Here is an 18769-nt window from a genome sequence, read left to right as displayed (position 1 = left end):
TTACTCATAGTCAAAGTGCCACCTACTGGCTCAACTGGACTTGCTCAAATTTGCCCCAAACTTGTCATGCTTGTTACAAGTCACGGCCTGAGGTTATCGAAAAGATTATTTTTACTCATAGTCAAAGCACATGTTACAAGTCACGGCCTGAGGATATCGACAAGCATATTTTCACTCATAGTAGAAGCGCCACCTACTGGCTCAACTGGACTTGCTCGAATCTGCCCCAAACTTGTCGTGCTTGTTACAAGTCACGGCCTGCGGATATCGACAAGCATATTTTTAGTCATAGTCGAAGCGCCACCTATTGGCGTAAGAAAATCAGCGTTACAAACGATAAAACGTCCGACCGGCGGCCCTGCGTTCCTGGCCGAGCGGGCCAGCGACCAGCCGGCGCCCCCGACTGGTGCCGAATGAGCACCAAAATAATTATTTTTTCTAATCCTTAATCTCTATTTATTCCAGCACCTTTGGTTTAGAACAATAACTGGATGTGTGGTGATTAGTATTATTTAGATAGCATTATATGACAATTGTAACGGTAATTGTAAGAACATTGTAAGTAGCATTGCTTCAGATGGTGGAAATAATATATGGCATTGATTCGTCACAATAGTTATTTACTATGTGATGACATGTTTTGTATACGATCTGAAACAGAACTAGCTGTCAAATAGATTCAGTTGAGTAACACGTGTTACTCCCCTTTTGGAAAAAAACAAGTACTACAAAACTGTTCACAAGTACAGTACAGTATAGTGTAATACCACAGGTCGCACACTAGATGGCGGACAAAGTGGAGGTATATCTATATTTTATTATTATGTTATTCAAGGATATTGATGTTTATGTCAACATCTTTATTTATATTCCTTTATTCCTGAGCATTTCACAGTGAAGGTAGAGATCTAATGACATTTCAGCGTGTTTAAATGATCACAAAGTGCCTTCAAAGTACTCCCATAGTTCAGACTAGACTGATTTTTTGTTATTGCATGAAGCCCCCCTCCCCCCACACACTTGTATTGTTTTGGTTAAATCAGCCCTTTCCACAAAGGCGAAGCCTTGTACCAAAGTCCAGTGAAGTTACATAAAGGCAAGAGCTCAAATATGAGCTTTTTTGATCATAATCCTCTTTTAAAAATTCAGACAACTGGGATCTTTCTTTTAAACATAATAACAGTCGGTGCATATCTAGAGCAGCTTAGAGGGGGCTTAGTTGTGCTCTCTTTTTGTTGTTTCTCTTATTGTATGTGGACAATCTTCATTGTGAAAGATACAGACGGAGGCTCTGGCTCAAAGAGCACCTAACTATTCTAGCTAAGGCTAACCCTTCAGCTAGGGTTCAATTACGAGACCAGAGAGGACTATCTGTGTGCTATCTGTGTCCTACCACTAATCATTCTCATGATGCTTTTTTTTTTACATTGCACCATATATCCAGATAACATAGCAAAGGGGTGTGGAGCATAGTAAATAACACAACGAGTGTCGGGGGCAACCCGTGGCAGGCCATCCATCAGTCTGCGTGTCTGCAAATGCGACCATATGCATTTGCTTTGGATTTCCAAAATTCAAAAGTTGTCGAAAGCCACCATATTGCAACAGAGCACTGCTACAGGGTTTTTCTTCATCAAAGTTTCTGTACTATTTGTCCTTTGAGCTGTGGTCTCCTAAACACGCTGTGAAAGTTTGGCATAAGAGCAAATAGTTTAATTCAGATTGTACACTGCAAGAGAGTTTATAGTGAAGATATATGTAATTAATAATACAATTGTTAATAATACTACTACTACTACCACTACTACAAATAATAACACTAATAATAAGATTTTCAGTTGAAATGTATTCCAAGATTACTGGAATTTGTATTTATTAATTTGTTTAACTTAACTTTAACGTGCATATTTTGTATTATTTGCAATCCACTGTCGTCCAAGCTCAACATCACAGACAGACAGCAAGAGAGCCAACTCAGTTGTCAGGGGCAACCTGTACGTGATACGTCCCACAAATTGCGTCAAATGCTGCTTTCAAGTACTATGGGAAAGCAACTAAAGAACATTTAAAAAACAGCTCACACGAAAGACCCAACAAAATATTTTTTATATAACCCAACGTTTATGCTATTGTAGGTGACGGGCAGAGTATATGTCTTTGTTTAATGAGACAATAATATATAAAAGCTGCACGCTGTCTAAATAATTCACCATTCAGCAATTGTGTTCGCGTCGCAATAAGTATATCAGAATTCTGAGAATTTATTTTTGCACCAAGAAAAATCCCGCTGGCTAAATATGCCTTGCCTACCTCTAGAATGTGTCGTTTTCTTTAACGTGCCTCCAATAATTTAGGACTTGGAGGTGACGCTTGTAAATTGTGCTGTGGGTCTTCAAAGTAGGAGCTTTCAGTGCGGCCATGAACGCAGAACGTGTTGCAGCCAGCAGGCAGCGGCAGCAGACCGGGCATCCGAGCCGAACAGCGCCGCATCACAGCCGAGACCCCAAGTGCGTCAGAAAACGGCGAGAAACGCTGCGATTCTCCACTTTCTTCCCAAGCGACTCTTCACCACCAGCGGAGCCGCGACGCTCTGATCATGTAGGACTCGACTGTTTCTTTTTTTAAATTTTTTTATAACTCCCAGTTTTCTTTTTTTTCCTTTCATTTTTCTTGTGTACTTTTTTTCTTTCTTTTTTTACCGGATAGCCTGCCGTCGGCACCCCTTTCATCTGGTAGCCTTTAACCGAGCGGTGAACTTTTCGGGGGAGAAAACAAAACTACCCCGTCGTTGATACCCGTCGTTGATACCCGTGGTGATATATTTGGCCCGGCAACACTTTCGTCATGAGGTAAGAAAGCTTCCCAAAAATGGTCTCAACGGCGAAACACTATCGGAGGAGATAACGAGATAAAAGTCGTGGAGTTCCGAGCGTCCCGGAGTGCGAGGGAAACTACAATTGAGATGTTAGCTTGACATGTTACAGACAGTAGCGCCGCTCCGTTATGCCGAAGAAGAAGCGGCAGCACGTTAAAGGGGGAAAAACGGAATACCGTCCACTTTTCATCGCACCGACGGGGATCGTTCAGTGACGAAACGGTTCCGCTCGAAATGTGTGCTGCATTTGTGGACGTGCATGGCTTTGGAATGGCGCTCGCGCGTTCCTGTCGCTGCACTCCCACACAGCATACGAGAGGGATTCATCTCTCAGTGCTGGAGATAGGGCGGCATTTGATGCCACATTATGAGTGACGCACACACACACACGCACAGTTCTCTCGGTGCTTCTCGGTCCTCAAAGTAGCTCGTGCGCTTTTGTCAGCTGCGGGGGGTGGAATTACACGGGAGGAGGGGGAGGGGGGGGGGGGGGTCTCAGCCTCTCTAAACACACGGTAGTTAAATGCTAATGTGAAGAACACGCGCACTGACACTTCATGACACATGTCAGAGGTGTCCTGGTGGAAGGACAGGACGGACGGTCTTGACACCCAGGTGTACACTGCTCCTTAAAGGCAGGTTTTTTTCTTTTCTTTCTTATCTTTATTTAAAAGGGACCATGTACAGTTAAAACATAAATGCCACCATTTGATGCACTGTACCAGATTGTAGCTACAGCTAATTTGCATCTGTAGTCCCTTGACAGACCATAACAAACATAAAACAATAATAAACAGTACAGGATAAGACACAATACAACTGTATATGTGGTAAGAAGAACACACAATACACACAATGTGAAGCAACAGTACAGCACTTTAAAAGTAAGTAATACAAACCATTAAAAGTAAGTAATAAAAAACATTAAAAGTAAGTAATAAAAAACATTCAAATTGATTAATACAAACCATAATAATTTTGCTCATTGAGTACAGCGCTCACCAGCTTTCAACTGATTTTTAAAAATAATTGTTAAAAGTGCTGATAGAGCAGCAGGTCTTCACCACGTCAAGCAGGGTGTTCCACTGATTTGTGGGAAATGTCCCGCTTTGTGTAGGAGGGTTAAAATGTACAAAACAGCTTCTATGGCAGTGTTGGACCTTGTCCCCTGCCTTCCTCCCATCTCCAATTAAACTGTTTGTGTGTGTATTAAGAAGTGAGACATGCAGTGTGAGATGGTGCCGGCCCCCCTTTTAAGAAAGCCCATAATTGAATCCAGATGGAATCTCTCCATTGGCCAAACTGCAGTTAAGAAAAGCTTTGGTTGTTTCAAAAAGCCGCATTTTGTGTCCATGTCTCAGAATGGAAACCACAAACTATTCCTCATACTTATATACGTGTTCTGGAGCATATCTCTCCTCGAATGTCGAGATTGGACACGCCCCCAACATCAGCATCGACTTGAGTGTGTGTGTGTGTGTCTGCAGTGAGTGGCGGCCCCAGCTGCTCAGAGCTGACTCATGCAGGACACTTGTGGCTGTGTGTTTGTGAGCCATGAGCTTGTGGCCACAGTGGCAACCCTAAGGTATTGGTCCACCGGCTGTTTGGTGCTGGAGCTAAGCCAATGCGGCAACCTCCGAGGTCTGAAAAGTCAAGCCAATGCGGAGGTGTCTTTGCATTCTCTCCACTGACCAACAGTGGGCGACTCCTCTGGTTGTATAGAAGTCTATGAGAAAATAACTCTACTTCTTTCTTGACTTATTCCCTCAGTAAACATTGTAAATATGTGTCTCACTTATGGTCTCACTCTCTAGTTTCAAGTCTTCTTCAATACAGCATGATGTTCATTTAGTAAATGATGGTCCATTTGGAGTAAAAAAAACATAAAGCAGGGTATACTTGGGGCTTAGGGTTGTCACGATACCAAATTCTAACTTCGATACGATGCCTGCCATAAATATCACGATACCCGATACTTACGATACGATACCAGAATTCGATACGATACCACAAATACGATACGATACTGGTATATTTATCTATAATAGTAATAAATAAAACATCTGTATGGTTCTCTTTTTACCAGCTTGTTCCTTCCCAGCTTTTTCAACACTTAACAAATGGTATTAATATTAGTATTAGCCTACAGCAAGATATTAATGAAAACTACATGGTGCCATCACAGCATTGATTATACACGGCTATGTAGCCTTTTGTCCATATCTGACCAGATGACTACATAGTTCCTTCCATAAGTATGAGCAATTGTAGAGTTCATATTTTATCTTAATTTATGGAATAATTATTTTTCCTTAACTAAAATAAAAAAGACTTAGCTGAAGATCCACCAGCATGTAGCCATTTTGCATCAATTGTGTTTCATTTAGTACACGTGTGTGCATTGTGACCTCATGATCATATAGACAGGTCGTCAAAGGCTAAGACTACTCATGTTAAACTGTATGTGGGTGAGCTTAAGGTGTGCACCATGTTTATAATCACATTTGATTACCTGTCGTTCTTTGAACTCTTTGAAAAGTTCGGGGTGTCTGTCTGAAAGGTGCTTTAATGTTTGACGTGTTGCTCCTTGGTCTGAGTGGCTTTGAAACACGTTTTGCAGACGGGTCTCTGTATGTCAGTGGGCCTTCCTTTACTGTCAGTGCGCTTTCCGCATCTTTTTTTTTTTTTTACAAAAAGTTGCAAAAAGCGCCTGCACGTGACGTCATGTTGTCTCCCCAGCGATCACTGAGTGAGAGCGCGCTGCCTGTTAGTGTGTGAGCGCTGCGCAGCCACGCCCCCTTGCAGTCAACGCGCTGGGCAACATTAAAGAAGCAGAGCACTGCGTCCGCTCTGATCGCGCGCTATTTTAATAAAGTATCGATACTAAAAATATGCAAAACCCTATCGTTTTGAACGTACTTGTATCGCGGTACCTTTTTAGTATCGGTACACTGTGCAACCCTAGTGGGGCTACAAGGTGATTGTCCACTCTGGGAGCTGCCCGTGTTTTTTGTCTTGGAACGTCAACCCTTTTACAGTGTTTCTTCAATTCATAATTGTAATGTTTTGGACACACCAGCAACAATATTTCTGTCTGGCAGGCGGAAGACAGACGTCAAGTTGATTTCGGCCATCAGGAGCTTCCAAGCTCTTTAAATAGGCCACATAACTGTCCAATAACTGCAAAAGGGCGCTTGGCAGACCCGCCTGCAGGCCTCCAGTCAGCAACAGAGACGGAGTTGTGTGAGGATGCTTGTCTCCACTGTAGTGGGGCTTGAACGGAAACACACCAAGCATGCACATTTTACGGCAGCACCGAGATGTGCCGATCACGATGATGAGGGGGAAAACAACAAATACCCCCCCTACGAGAGCAGCAGCAGCCAGGCAGACGGAGCATCTCAACGCTGATTGGCTTTCGCAACCTGGCGAGTTGAATTTCGCAACCATTCGCGTCTGTGCATTGACTTTGCATGGGATCTACTCGCGCGAAACATTCGCAACGCGTTTGGTGTGAACGCCCCTTAAGAGATGCTTTTCAGTTTTATAGCCTGTTGTGACCGGCTGCCTTTTGGGAAATTCCACTACTGACATAGTAGTCATCAGTGTGCAGTCAGAATAATGGACTGTGTGCAGCCACTCGTGTTGATATTAAAATGGCGAGAATTCTAACTTTCTTTGTTCTTTTTGAAGGTAAACATTTTTTATGTTTTGCGTAAACATTGGGAAGGATGAATCTGGTGATATTGCTGTGCGTCTTTCCTCTGTTTGGATCCTCTAACGGATACTCGGGCTGGCGCTTTTATCCTGACTGTTGAGGTCAAGGATACCTGGCACACCAGTACTTTCCTGAACCATGAGGACACTTCCTTGCGTCATTTCAGGCCGCATGTAGCACTGATGTCGGCCTATCTCGGGGGCGGTTGATAAGTGGCATCGCCAGGGTGACGCGCGGGGAGGGGGGGGGGGGGCATTAAGCGTCATGGTAACAAGCCCTGACAACCGCTGAAAGGCCTGGTTTTTCCCTGCAGGTTCACGCCAAAAATGACTGACCTGAGCCGAGGGCACTTTCTTTTTTAATCCAGAATTGCTGCATTTGAAAGACCTGTTTGTGTGGTCTCTCTGAGGTTTAATGTGGACAATCTAAATGAGGTGTTTAATGAGGTTATTGTCTTTTTTCACTTTGAACTTTAAAAAGTGCTCTAAAATTAAAGTGTATCATGAAGCAAATAGCGCGAAAATTCGGAATGCTTTTGCTGTGGACGCAGCATTACGCTCCCTGAGTCGGTCTTTCTGCTCTTCCCAACTTATCTAAAGGTGGATTGAGCTATAAAATGTGAATTAGGTTTTTGGGAAGATTCTGATTCCGTGTCTGGCTCCCTGCCACCATCTGCTCCTTGCTCTCCTTATCTTCCTCGCTCCCTCTCCTCCCTGTGCAGCCTCTCGCCGCCAATCTTTCCTAATCTCGCTCTCTCTCTCCCCCCTCCCTATCTGCTCCAAAAAGATCTGTTTTACGGGCTCAGAGCCAGCTCATTTTGCATTGTTTCCGTCGGTTTCCCCGGAGCAAGCCTCGAACCTCACATCTCGCGTTTCAGCCACCGGCCGCCTCTGTTTTGCAGAGGTAAAGTCAACCCAAGGACGAAAGTAATCACAGCCCGTGGCAGACGCAGGCCTCTCAGGATTATTGCTGATTCACTCGCGTGAAAGACAAAACTTTGAGCTCCGAGTGCAGCCACAAGCAGTAGTCGCGGCACCAAATCACTGCGGTCGGAATAAATCCAGTTTTAAGTATATATTTCGACCATATTACGTGGTAAAGACCAACTGAAATCACGTGCTGTAAAGTGCAGCTGAAGGTTAAGTGCCTTGATCAAGGGCAACCCAAAGGTAGCTGCAATGGGAGCAAATTTAAATAATTCTTAGTGTCCAAGTTGACCCGGTGATTAAACCAGAAAAAAACCCTGTCACAAGCTCACTTCTCTAATCTCTAGGCCACCACCACCACCCATCATGTCCTGTGTGTGTGTGTGTGTGTGTGTGTTTATCTCTGTGTGTATACCAGACTAGGTTAATTAACTGCCCTCCTATGTTTTTCTCTGTGTTTTGCTGATGTCATGGTGTGTAATTTGGTGTTTAATTGTTCCTTTGTTTTGGGGGCAGTTGGCAGATAATGCACCAACAATGCATCTTGACCAATACACACGTGTACGTCTGTTGAGAGAGCATGATGCCATCTTTCTTTTTGCCTGGCAACGGGGATGCTGGCGAAACTTAACGCCGCTCCGTCTAGGACTGTTTTTATTTGTTTTGTTTCTACCTTTTTTTACAATTTAACATTGATTTTAATTATTTTTAATTTTATTTAACAGTGTAGCCATTCTTCTGACTTAATTATTCTGCAAATCTTGGATTCTTTTTTATTTTGTGATTGCCGTTGGCTCCTGCTCTCCACCGCTGCGATCTGGTCAACTGGCGTTGGCTGGCTAGCCGACAGTCTCTCGCTGGCTAGCCAACGGTCTCTTGCTGGCTAGCCAACGGTCTCTTGCTGGCTAGCCGACGGTCTCTTGCTGGCCGGCGCTTTCCATCCCCTCCCTCTGGTCGGCCGAGAGCATCGCTGCAGCTCGTCATCACAACAACAGTCCCCAAGAGTGAGATGGTGGCACGAAATTACAGCTCCACCACCCACTACTCTTCCTGCTGACTCCACTCCCCAAAACCGGACTGGTACACCTTTTATTCCTACCGCATACCCACTGCAGCACGCTCAGTGGCATATCCCGCTGCTGCTAACCATAATAATTTGATTAGAGTTCCCCTGCAACATCCCTCACTACCTCCAATTAATAGGAATCTGGCAAATGTTGGTCTTTTAAATATCAGATCACTAAATAATAAGTCTTTTTTATGCCACAATTTTATTACTGATAACAAACTGGACTTTTTTGTCATCACAGAAACTTGGTTATCTGAGGGAGATTGTAGTCCTCTTATAGAGGCAACCCCCCTGATTTTACCCACCTTCATCAACCCCGGATGTCAGGCAAGGGAGGGGGGGTTGCTATTATTCACAGAAAAGGTTTCAAATGCTCTCCCATTTCACATGGTAACTATATCTTTTGAACATCTTGGTGTTATGGTTAACTCTAAAGACCCTGTCATAATTGTTATAATCTACAGACCGCCAAAGTCTAACAGTGTTTTTATCCAAGAGTTTGCCGAACTTTTAGCCTATTTTATGTCACAATATAACAAAATTCTTATTTTAGGGGATTTTAACGTACACGTCTGCTGCCCGTCTCAGACTCTTGTAAAAGATTTTATGGACACTTTGGAAACTTTTAACCTCACTCAGGCAATACAATAGCCGACATGCAAAGGGTCCCATCCTCGGCCTCATCCTGTGTAATGGTCTCAGCCCCGAAAACTTTAAAATTAAGGATATCTGTGTGTCTGATCACAAAGCAATTTTATTCAGTGCGGTATTATCCCAACTTCCCACAAATCACAGTGCACCTGCCCGTTGCCAGGTTTTTAACTCCATGTCTGCTAGCAAATCTTTAGAGTGTTTTACTGCTGCTTCTTTAACTGCTTTTAATCCACATTCTGATACTGAGGAGCTGGTCTCTCTTTTTAATCACACCTGTCAGACTGTCCTGGACTCTGTTGCCCCCTACAAGGTCAACAAGTTGAGCAGAACACTACAGCCCTGGCTAAATGAATCCACCAAAGAACTTAAGAGAGACTGTAGGAGAAAGGAAAGAAAATGGAAAAAAACTGCCCTCCACATTTTATAATATTTGGAAAGAGGCAATGAATAACTATCAAAAGGCAGTTAAAGAATCAAAAACCTCTTTCTTCTCCAATTTAATTCTAAACAATCATTCAACCCCCAGAGTCTTATTTAAAACCTGTTGCCAGAAATTTGGGTGTAATGTTTGACTCTCAATTAAATTTTGAATCACAGATCAAAAAAATTGTCCAGTCCTGCTTCTTTCAATTAAGAATAATCTCAAAAATCAAACCCATATTGTCACGCTCAGATCTGGAAAAAGTCATTAATGCACTCATTTTCTCCCGAATCGACTACTGCAACTCCCTCCTTTCCGGCATAAATCAAAAATCCATTTCCCGCCTCCAACTAGTCCAGAATGCAGCAGCTCGGCTTCTGACTGGTTCTAACAGACGGCATCACATTACTCCAGTCCTGGCCTCTCTCCACTGGCTCCCTGTTAGTTTTAGAATTGGTTTTAAGATGTTGCTGATCACATTTAAAGCGCGCCTGGGTCTGGCCCCAAGCTACATCATTGAAATGTTAGCCCCATATGAGCCAACTCGCAGCCTTAGATCCTCCGTTGGGGCCCTTCTGGCCATTCCAAAGTCAAGGCTTAAATCAAAGGGTGACCGTGCTTTTGCCATTAGAGCCCCTCGACGTTGGAACGACCTACCTGAGGGGATAAGGCTCGCAGAATCAGTAGCTTCTTTTAAATCACTTCTTAAAACCCATTTTTATAGAACTGCTTTTAAGTGATGTCGTCCTTTCATGCAGTTTCCCCTTATTTCCCCTATTTTAGTTTGTCTGTCCTGCTTTATTTTGTATTTGTAATTTTCTATTCCTCTATTGTGTTCATTGCCTATATGGCATTGTCTCCTTTGCCTCATGTATTTTCTGAAATGTTTACTTGTATTGATGTAATGATTTTACCTTGCTTCTATGTAGAGCACTTTGTAAACTCTGTTTTTAAAGGTGCTATATAAATAAATGTATTATTATTATTATTATTATTATTATTATTATTATCTTGTCCTCACCATGTCGAAACTCTAAGTAGGACTCCAGATTTGATTTGACTAAAAAATAGATTCACTTCAGTTTACCGATATATATTTCTTTAAAGACTTTTAGTTAACTTAGTTTAATGCCTCATGAAATACAACTCAAATTCAATTGCTATATTGTAGTCACGTGCAAGTCTGTGGTCCAAATACTGACATTCATGGTAAATGCATTAAACCGGCCCAGATGACGGGAAGAGCTAGAGACAGACTTGGTGAAGTTAGTAGATGGGTTTTCTCAAAGTGTTAATAAACATAATCTGGTACACACAAAATACAAATTTATTTGATCATATTCACCAGAAGTATCAAAGATGTTACCTGTCTCCCTAATATATTAAAAAGAGAATTACGCTAAACTATGAACAGAATGTCTCTACTTTTTAGAAAAGTAAAAAAATACAAAGCCTGATTTTGCCCGAAAAAGTATCGATTTTAGAGGTTTTCTAGTCTTCCGACCACTCAAAGCGCTTTAACACTACTTGTCATCATTCACCCATTCATACACTGATGACAGTAGCTACCATGCCAGATGCCACCTGCCCATCAGGATTATCTAACCATTTCATATACCATAGCAATATGGGGTACAGTGTCTTGCCCAAGGACACATCAACATGGACTAGCGGAGCCAGAGATCAAACCGCCGATCCTCTGATTGAAGGAGACCCTGCTCTACTACTGAGCCACAGTCGCTGATATCCCAAAGTAAAAGTCTGTAAAAGTGTATGATTCAACTTTTCCCATGGTCTAGTCTAAAAAATAAAGCAGTTAACAAAAATGTTCAATAAATCCTAATATTGAATTGCAACTCTTATATATGAGCGAAAGAGTAAGTAAAAACACAGTTTAAGAGTCGGGAGATAAGCATATCGTTCCTGCCCGACTACTAACTTAATACTATAAACACTTTATAATGACCTCAACAAAGATATTGAATGTGGATCGCTCATGTCACGGCCGCTCCCCCGAAGGTCAGTGTTGGTGGCAATATTAATTCAGCGTATGCTTGAAGAGTTCCCCGGTCCGAAGCTTTACCAAAACCTGAAACACACAAAAGTCTCCAGCCAAAAAGTCATATCTGCTCATTGTTACTCTCATTTAGCGTAAAGTGGAGGGTATTGTTTGTTGGTGCCAGAGGTCGTCCAGAGCTACAACTGTCAAGAAAATATGTGACATCTTCATCAGTCACAGCATTGAACTGACCTGAGGGAGGCCGACATTCTTATGTCCTTGTGTCACTTCCAGCCCCACAAGCTCACGCCCTCACTTGTTCGTGTTTTCACATCGCAACTATAGTTTCACAGCTCCGAATAGCCTAACCCCAGCACGTTGGCGGTATTGATTGAAGCTCTGATTGTCTTGAACCACTTTCTTATTGCCTCTGTAGCACAGCGAAGTGTTCTTTTGAGAGGGAACGGGTGTTAGTGTGTGCTTGGACTAGTGGCGCAGACAGTGTTGGGTGTATGCTGAGCTCTAGATATTTCCATCGGCATGCGAGCGACAGACAGGAGGGGAACCTGTGTGCAGGAAGTAGTCTGATGGGTCTGAAAGGTTACGGGGTGGAGGTGAGGCAACTTGGACACCACGGACTGATGTTTGGAACCCGTTGGACACGACTGCTCAGGGCTGATTTTTTCAATATTCTATGTTATCTTTACAGATTTGTATGAATTGCAGTGTTAATATTCGTGGTTTTAAGATGAATCCTAATGTGATAAAAACATTATTCTTTATTTGGTTTGTTGATCGTAACCTAAGACCACAAAGAAAGAGTGATAAGGAACAACAGAACAAGGTCTCGTCCAATCAGTTTATTCAACAATTTTGATGAATCCAGCCCATTCTTTTCTTCTTATCTGGGGCTGGGTCAAAGGAGCAGCAGGCTTAGCGGATTATTCCAGATGTCCCTCTGGTCAGCAAAGTTGTCCAGCTCTCTGCCAGTGAACCCCGAGGCCAGACGGGATGTCTTCACTAGGGTTGCAAAATTCCGGGAATATTCAAAGTTGGAAACTTTCCACGGGAATTAACGGGAATAAACTGGGAATTTTGGGGTAATTTAACTGTATTTACCTTGTCATAAGCAGACATGCATGCAAACATTTATAATACAACTTTTAAAAATGACTTTTTTGACATTTTGTGAGTAGAACTTTATTCTTTCATCGAACAACAAAAACATGAACGTTGAATAAAAAAGGTGTATTCCCTATGCTTTTTTTTTAGTGTTTTTCCCTGAATCCTTTCAGGTCTAAATGCTTTCTTCTTGGACCTCATCAACGTCCTCCTCACTGCTGTAAAAAGTTAGTCTACTGTATACAAATAAACTTGGTATTAAAATGAACATGGCTTCAGTTTACCAAGTAATCAATATGCTAGGTAATGACAAACAGTGTTGGGAAAGTTCACTTTCTACATGAACTAGTTCAGTTCATAGTTCATAATTCAAAATGTTGAACTAAGTTCACAGCTCCAAAAAATTAACTAGTTCAGTAATTGAAATCTCTATCTGTCTGCAATACCGCTCTTGGCCTCTACGCAACTCGGCGCTCTCACACTTGCCAGGCATAGGGCTGAAACGTTCAGACACAACACTGATGACAAAGACGTTCAAAAACAACAGAACGTTTTATGTTTACGTTTATGTTTCTGGCAGACAATGTTCCCAACCAGCTGCATTCAGGGTCCAGCTGTGCTAGGCGTGCATAGTCTTGTTCTAGGGTTGTCACGATACCAAATTATAACTTCGATACGATACCTGCCATAAATATCACGATACCCGATACTTACGATACAATACCAGAATTCGATACGATACCACAAATACGATACGATACTGGTATATTTATCTATAATAGTAATAAATAAAACATCTGTATGGTTCCCTTTTTACCAGCTCGTTCCTGCCCAGCTTTTTCAACACTTAACAAATGGCATTAATATTAGTATTAGCCTACAGCAAGATATTAATGAAAACTACATGGTGCCATCACAGCATTGATTATACACGGCTATGTAGGCCTTTTGTCCATATCTGACCAGATGACTACATAGTTCCTTCCATAAGTATGAGCAATTGTAGAGTTCATATTTTATCTTAATTTATGGAATAATTATTTTTCCTTAACTAAAATAAAAAAGACTTAGCTGAAGATCCACCAGCATGTAGCCATTTTGCATCAATTGTGTTTCATTTAGTACACGTGTGTGCATTGTGACCTCATGATCATATAGACAGGTCGTCAAAGGCTAAGACTACTCATGTTAAACTGTATGTGGGTGAGCTTAAGGTGTGCACCATGTTTATAATCACATTTGATTACCTGTCGTTCTTTGAACTCTTTAAAAAGTTTGGGGTGACTGTCTGAAAGGTGCTTTGATGTTTGACGTGTTGCTCCTTGGTCTGAGTGGCTTTGAAACACGTTTTGCAGACGGGTCTTTGTATGTCAGTGGGCCTTCCTTCACTCTCTGTAAGTCAGTGGGCTTTCCTTCACTATCTGTATGTCAGTGCGCTTTCCGCATCTTTTTTTTTAACAAAAAGTCGCAAAAAGCGCCTGCACGTGACGCCATGTTGTCTCCCCAGCAATCACTGAGTGAGAGCGCGCTGCCTGTTAGTGTGTGAGCGTTGCGCAGCCACGCCCCCTTGCAGTCAACGCTCTGGGCAGTACCGCCTCCTTGCAGTCAACGCGCTGGGCAGCATTAAAGGATCATAGCAGTGTGTCCGCTCTGATCGCGAGCTATTTTAATAAAGTATCGATACTAAAAATATGCAAAACCGTATCGTTTTGAACGTACTGGTACCGCGGTACCTTTTTAGTATCGGTACACCGTGCAACCCTATCTTGTTCTCAACTACATTTAAGTTCCCTGTTATATGCTCTTGCAAAAAAACTTAGGCACATTTTTTTTTCAAAATTCCCGTGGAAACTTTCCGGAAATTTACCCGAAACTTTCCGCCCCTTTGCAACCCTAGTCTTCACTCAGTTATTTATCCATCCATCCATCCATTATCACCCGCTTATCCGGGGTCGGGTCGAAGTGGCAGCAGGTTCAGCAGGCCGACCCAGGCTTCCCTCTCACCCGCAACACTTTCCAGCTCATTCTGGGGGGGATCCCGAGGAGTTCCAAGGCCAGCCGGGAGATATAATCCCTCCAGCGTGTCCTCGGTCTTCCCCGGGGCCTCCTACCAGTTGGACGTGCCCGGAAAACCTCTAATGGGAGGCGTCCAGGAGGCATCCTGACTAGATGCCCGAACCACCTCAGCTGACTCCTTTCGACACGAAGGAGCAGCGACTCCACTCCAAGCTCTCCCCTGATGTCCGAGCTCCTTACCCTATCTCTAAGGCTGAGCCCGGACACCCTACGGAGGAAGCTCATTTAGGCCGCTTGTATCCGAGATCTCGTTCTTTCGGTCACGACCCAGAGTTCGTGACCATAGGTGAGGGTTGGAACGTAGACCGACCAGTAAATGGAGAGCTTTGCCTTCCGGCTCAGCTCAACTCTCATCCTTGCCGCTTCGCACTCGGCTGCAAAACAAGTTATTTATAGCCTGTATAGCATATATATTCCAGCATCTTTTGTGTCCACACCGGGTCCTCATACCAGTAGAACGTGCCCAGATAACATCCAAAGGGAGGCTTCCTGATCCGATGCCCGAAGTTTCTCAGCTGACCCCGTTTGATGTAAAGGAGCGGCTCTACTCCAAGCTCCCTTTGGGTGCCTGAGCGCCTTCCCCTTATCTCTCAGGCTGAGCCCAGCCACCCTATTACGTGGCCTCCTCAGCTCCTCGTGTAAATCACACATCTGTGTGTGTATGTGAGGCCCTGCCACTTTGTTTTGGGGGGGGTCAGTGCCATTCGACAGTACAGCCTGTCGGCATGAAGCGCTGCTCTAGCCAGCTCTAGCCCAAGGTGAGCTCAGCTGTGTAATTTGCAAACAGGAGGCCAGGCCAGCAGGATGGTCTCATGAATGTGCACTTCTCCGCATTTTCCTGCCAGCCCCCCCGCACACTTTTATTCTTCTGAGATTTCAGCTCATGCCGGTTTAGCACGCTTCACTGAAATCTTTATCTAATCTTGGGACAAACAAACCGAAACCTATCCCTTTTTGTGTAGGTATTTTATTTATATATATATGTATATATGTATATATATATGTATATATATGTGTATATATATGTATATATATATGTATATATATGTATATATATATATATATATGTATATATATACATACATATTTATATGTATATATATATATATATATATATATATATATATATATATATACAGCCCACTCGTCATAGCCGTAAAAGCACAGGTGTTGCTGGTAAAATGAAAATAATGAAGGCTCAGCCCACCAGTCAGCCAGTGATGGAGAATAAAAGCCTGAATACTATCTGTGTTTCTTTTCTTCAACCTTTAACAAGCCAAACAACATTGGTCACCCTCACCCACTGCCCGCCGTGATGCAATGTTGACACTCACCTTATTCAGTGCATTGTTTTCCGAGGACGTTCTTTTTTTTTAAATGGGCGAAACTGTTTTGTTTTATTGTTGTGCATATTGTGATGTTGTCATTTTTGTACGAGGTTGTTTGAGTGTTTTATTTTGTCTCGTATCAACCTGCCCCCTGTTGCTGACTTTATGACAACCAAGTCATCAGTAAGAGAGAACTGGTTCTCAATTGACTTATCTCGTGAAATTAAGGTCAAATATAATAATAATAATTAAAAAAAATAGACAGACCTACAAAACAGTTTCTTAACCCGCTTGCTCCTCATGGCTGTAAAAAAAACCAAAGAGAACGCTGAACCCTGCAAACAGCTGCTCTGATTAATATATGTATTCTTTCATTTCGAAACGGCATCCTTATGTTGTTGTTGTTGTTATATACAGCCTTTCTGAGGTTATTGCATGGTTCAATATTTCATGAAATTGCTCCCTTGTGGTATTTAACAGCACCCTCATTCACTTCTTCAGCCTGGAGCATGTCTAGAGTGTGTCATTTTAAAAAGGGTTCTGTAAACGTTACTTGATACTCGTAAATCGGTAACATAAACCTATGCTTGCGTTAATGCACAGCCAAGCAGCACTGTGTGATTGAGCGGCCCATTGATCGCTCAGGACTAAGTGAAACCCCCGACACTGCACAGACAGCTGCCCGTCCTTCCAGTTGAACCGGGGCTGTAAAGGAGCTGAGGACGTGGCAGCAAAATATTCTATTTCCCCCTCTGCAAATTTTACACCCTTGTAGTTCGACGGTCCGGCGACGGCGAGGAACACGCACTCTGCCATCAGGTCACAGCACGGATGCAAAACACACACGCACACACACACACACACACACATACACACACCTAAGCCTATTCCCGTAAATTAGATTCACTTCTTCACAATACAGCATGATGTTCATTTAGTAAATTATGGTTCATTTAGAGTCAAACAGACCATAAAGCGGAGTGTGCTTTAGGCTGGGCTCACTGTGATTGACAGGTCGAAATCGCCGAACTCAAGGCTTCTTAACATCAGTCCACAAACCAATTCAATTCAGTTTATTCAATTTAGTTTATTTTGTATAGCCCAATATCACAAATTACAAATTTGCCTCAGAGGGCTTTACAATCTGTACACATACGACATCCCTGTACCAGGACCTCACATCGGATCAGGAAAAACTCCCCAAAAATAACCTTTCACAGGGAAAAAAGGGAAAACACCTTCAGGAGAGCAACAGAGGAGGATCCCTTTCCCCGGATGGACAGATGCAATATATGTCATGTGTACAGAATGAACAGCATTACAAAGTTACATAAACACATTACATGAATATGACAATGTATGAATGGAACTCCAATCCATGAAACAGAAGGAGGTAGAGAGGAGGCGCATCAGCAGGGCCAACGCGGGAGGCCGGCTCACCAGGCATCAGACACCTCCAGGTCCAATGGACCCTATAAGATGTGAAGTCACAACGACTCCGGGGAGGAAGCAGAGTTAATAAGGTGCAATGGAGAGATGTAAATTCATCCATATGGAGAGAGAGAAGATGAGATAGGTGCTCAGTGTATCCTAAAACATCCCCCAGCAGCCTATATGCCTATAGCAGCATATCTAGGATTTATAGCATTTAGTGAGCGCAACTCTCTAGTGGGGCAATATGGTACTACAAGCTCCTTAAGATATGATGGTGCATCACCAATCAAGGCTTTGTAGGTGAGGAGAAGAATTTTAAATGTGATTTTTGATTTTAGAGGGAGCCAGTGCAGAGCAGCTAATACAGGAGTAATGTGATCTATTTTCTTAGTTTTAGAGTACACCACCTGCAGCATTCTGGATCAACTGGAGGCACTTAAGAGACTTATTAGAGCAGCCTGATAATAAGGAGTTGCAGTAATCTAGTCTGGAAGTAACAAACCCATGTTACATGTGATAAGGGGCTTAATCTAAACATGTAACCCTTGAAACCTCCAGTCAACTGCAGTCTCAACTAATTGTATTTATCCCTAAATAGAGGATTGTTGTGAACCACAAGATGGCAGTAATTTATGATGATGTGGCTTCACTCTGGCTAATGTTCGCTAGCTAGCAAGCAAGCCTTTGGAGCTAACGCACTATCAGAGCACCGTTAGCTAGCTAGCGAACTAAATAAGTTCAAAATAATTACTACTAGTTATCACTCACCGGAAACGATGGACATGTATTTCTTGACGATGTCGCTCCCCTTGATGAAGTCAACGTGTGCTGGCCGGGTTGACGACGAGGAAATTATGGGGGCATTTTTTGCCCCTCTCCTAGTGATATCAGGGGCAAAATTATATTTCTTAGGGGCAGTTTTGCCCTTTGCCCTTGTGTATTTCCGACGCTGGTTTGACCAATTTTTATTAATACCATGCTGTACCAAAAAACAACCAAGTCATCTGCTGAAAAAGTGAAAGGTTTGCCTGGAGTCCTCTAGAACATGCGTTCGTTTGATCACCAATGTATTGATGGAGATATTATGGCTAGTTGTTGTGTCTTTCTAGTAGAATGACTATAGTACCTACCTTAGATGTACGATGGG

At 42.8% G+C, this 18769-nt stretch overlaps 1 protein-coding gene across 1 annotated transcript in view; it reads left to right on the top strand.

Moving 5' to 3' along the window:
• The first annotated feature begins 2794 nt into the window (after positions 1-2794).
• The window catches only part of enah (ENAH actin regulator), a 154440-nt gene continuing 138465 nt past the window's right edge, over positions 2795-18769 (top strand). Inside the window, exon 1 of the mRNA XM_034526953.1 lies at positions 2795-2849. Coding sequence (XP_034382844.1) covers positions 2845-2849 — 5 coding nt within the window. The 5' untranslated portion in view covers positions 2795-2844. The remainder of the gene's footprint in view (positions 2850-18769) is intronic.

This window comes from Cyclopterus lumpus, chromosome 24, assembly GCF_009769545.1.
Source record: "Cyclopterus lumpus isolate fCycLum1 chromosome 24, fCycLum1.pri, whole genome shotgun sequence".
In the NCBI taxonomy this organism is placed as follows: Eukaryota; Metazoa; Chordata; class Actinopteri; order Perciformes; family Cyclopteridae; genus Cyclopterus; species Cyclopterus lumpus.
Note: the sequence above shows the minus strand (reverse complement) of the source record. Positions and strands in the feature narration are given on the sequence as shown.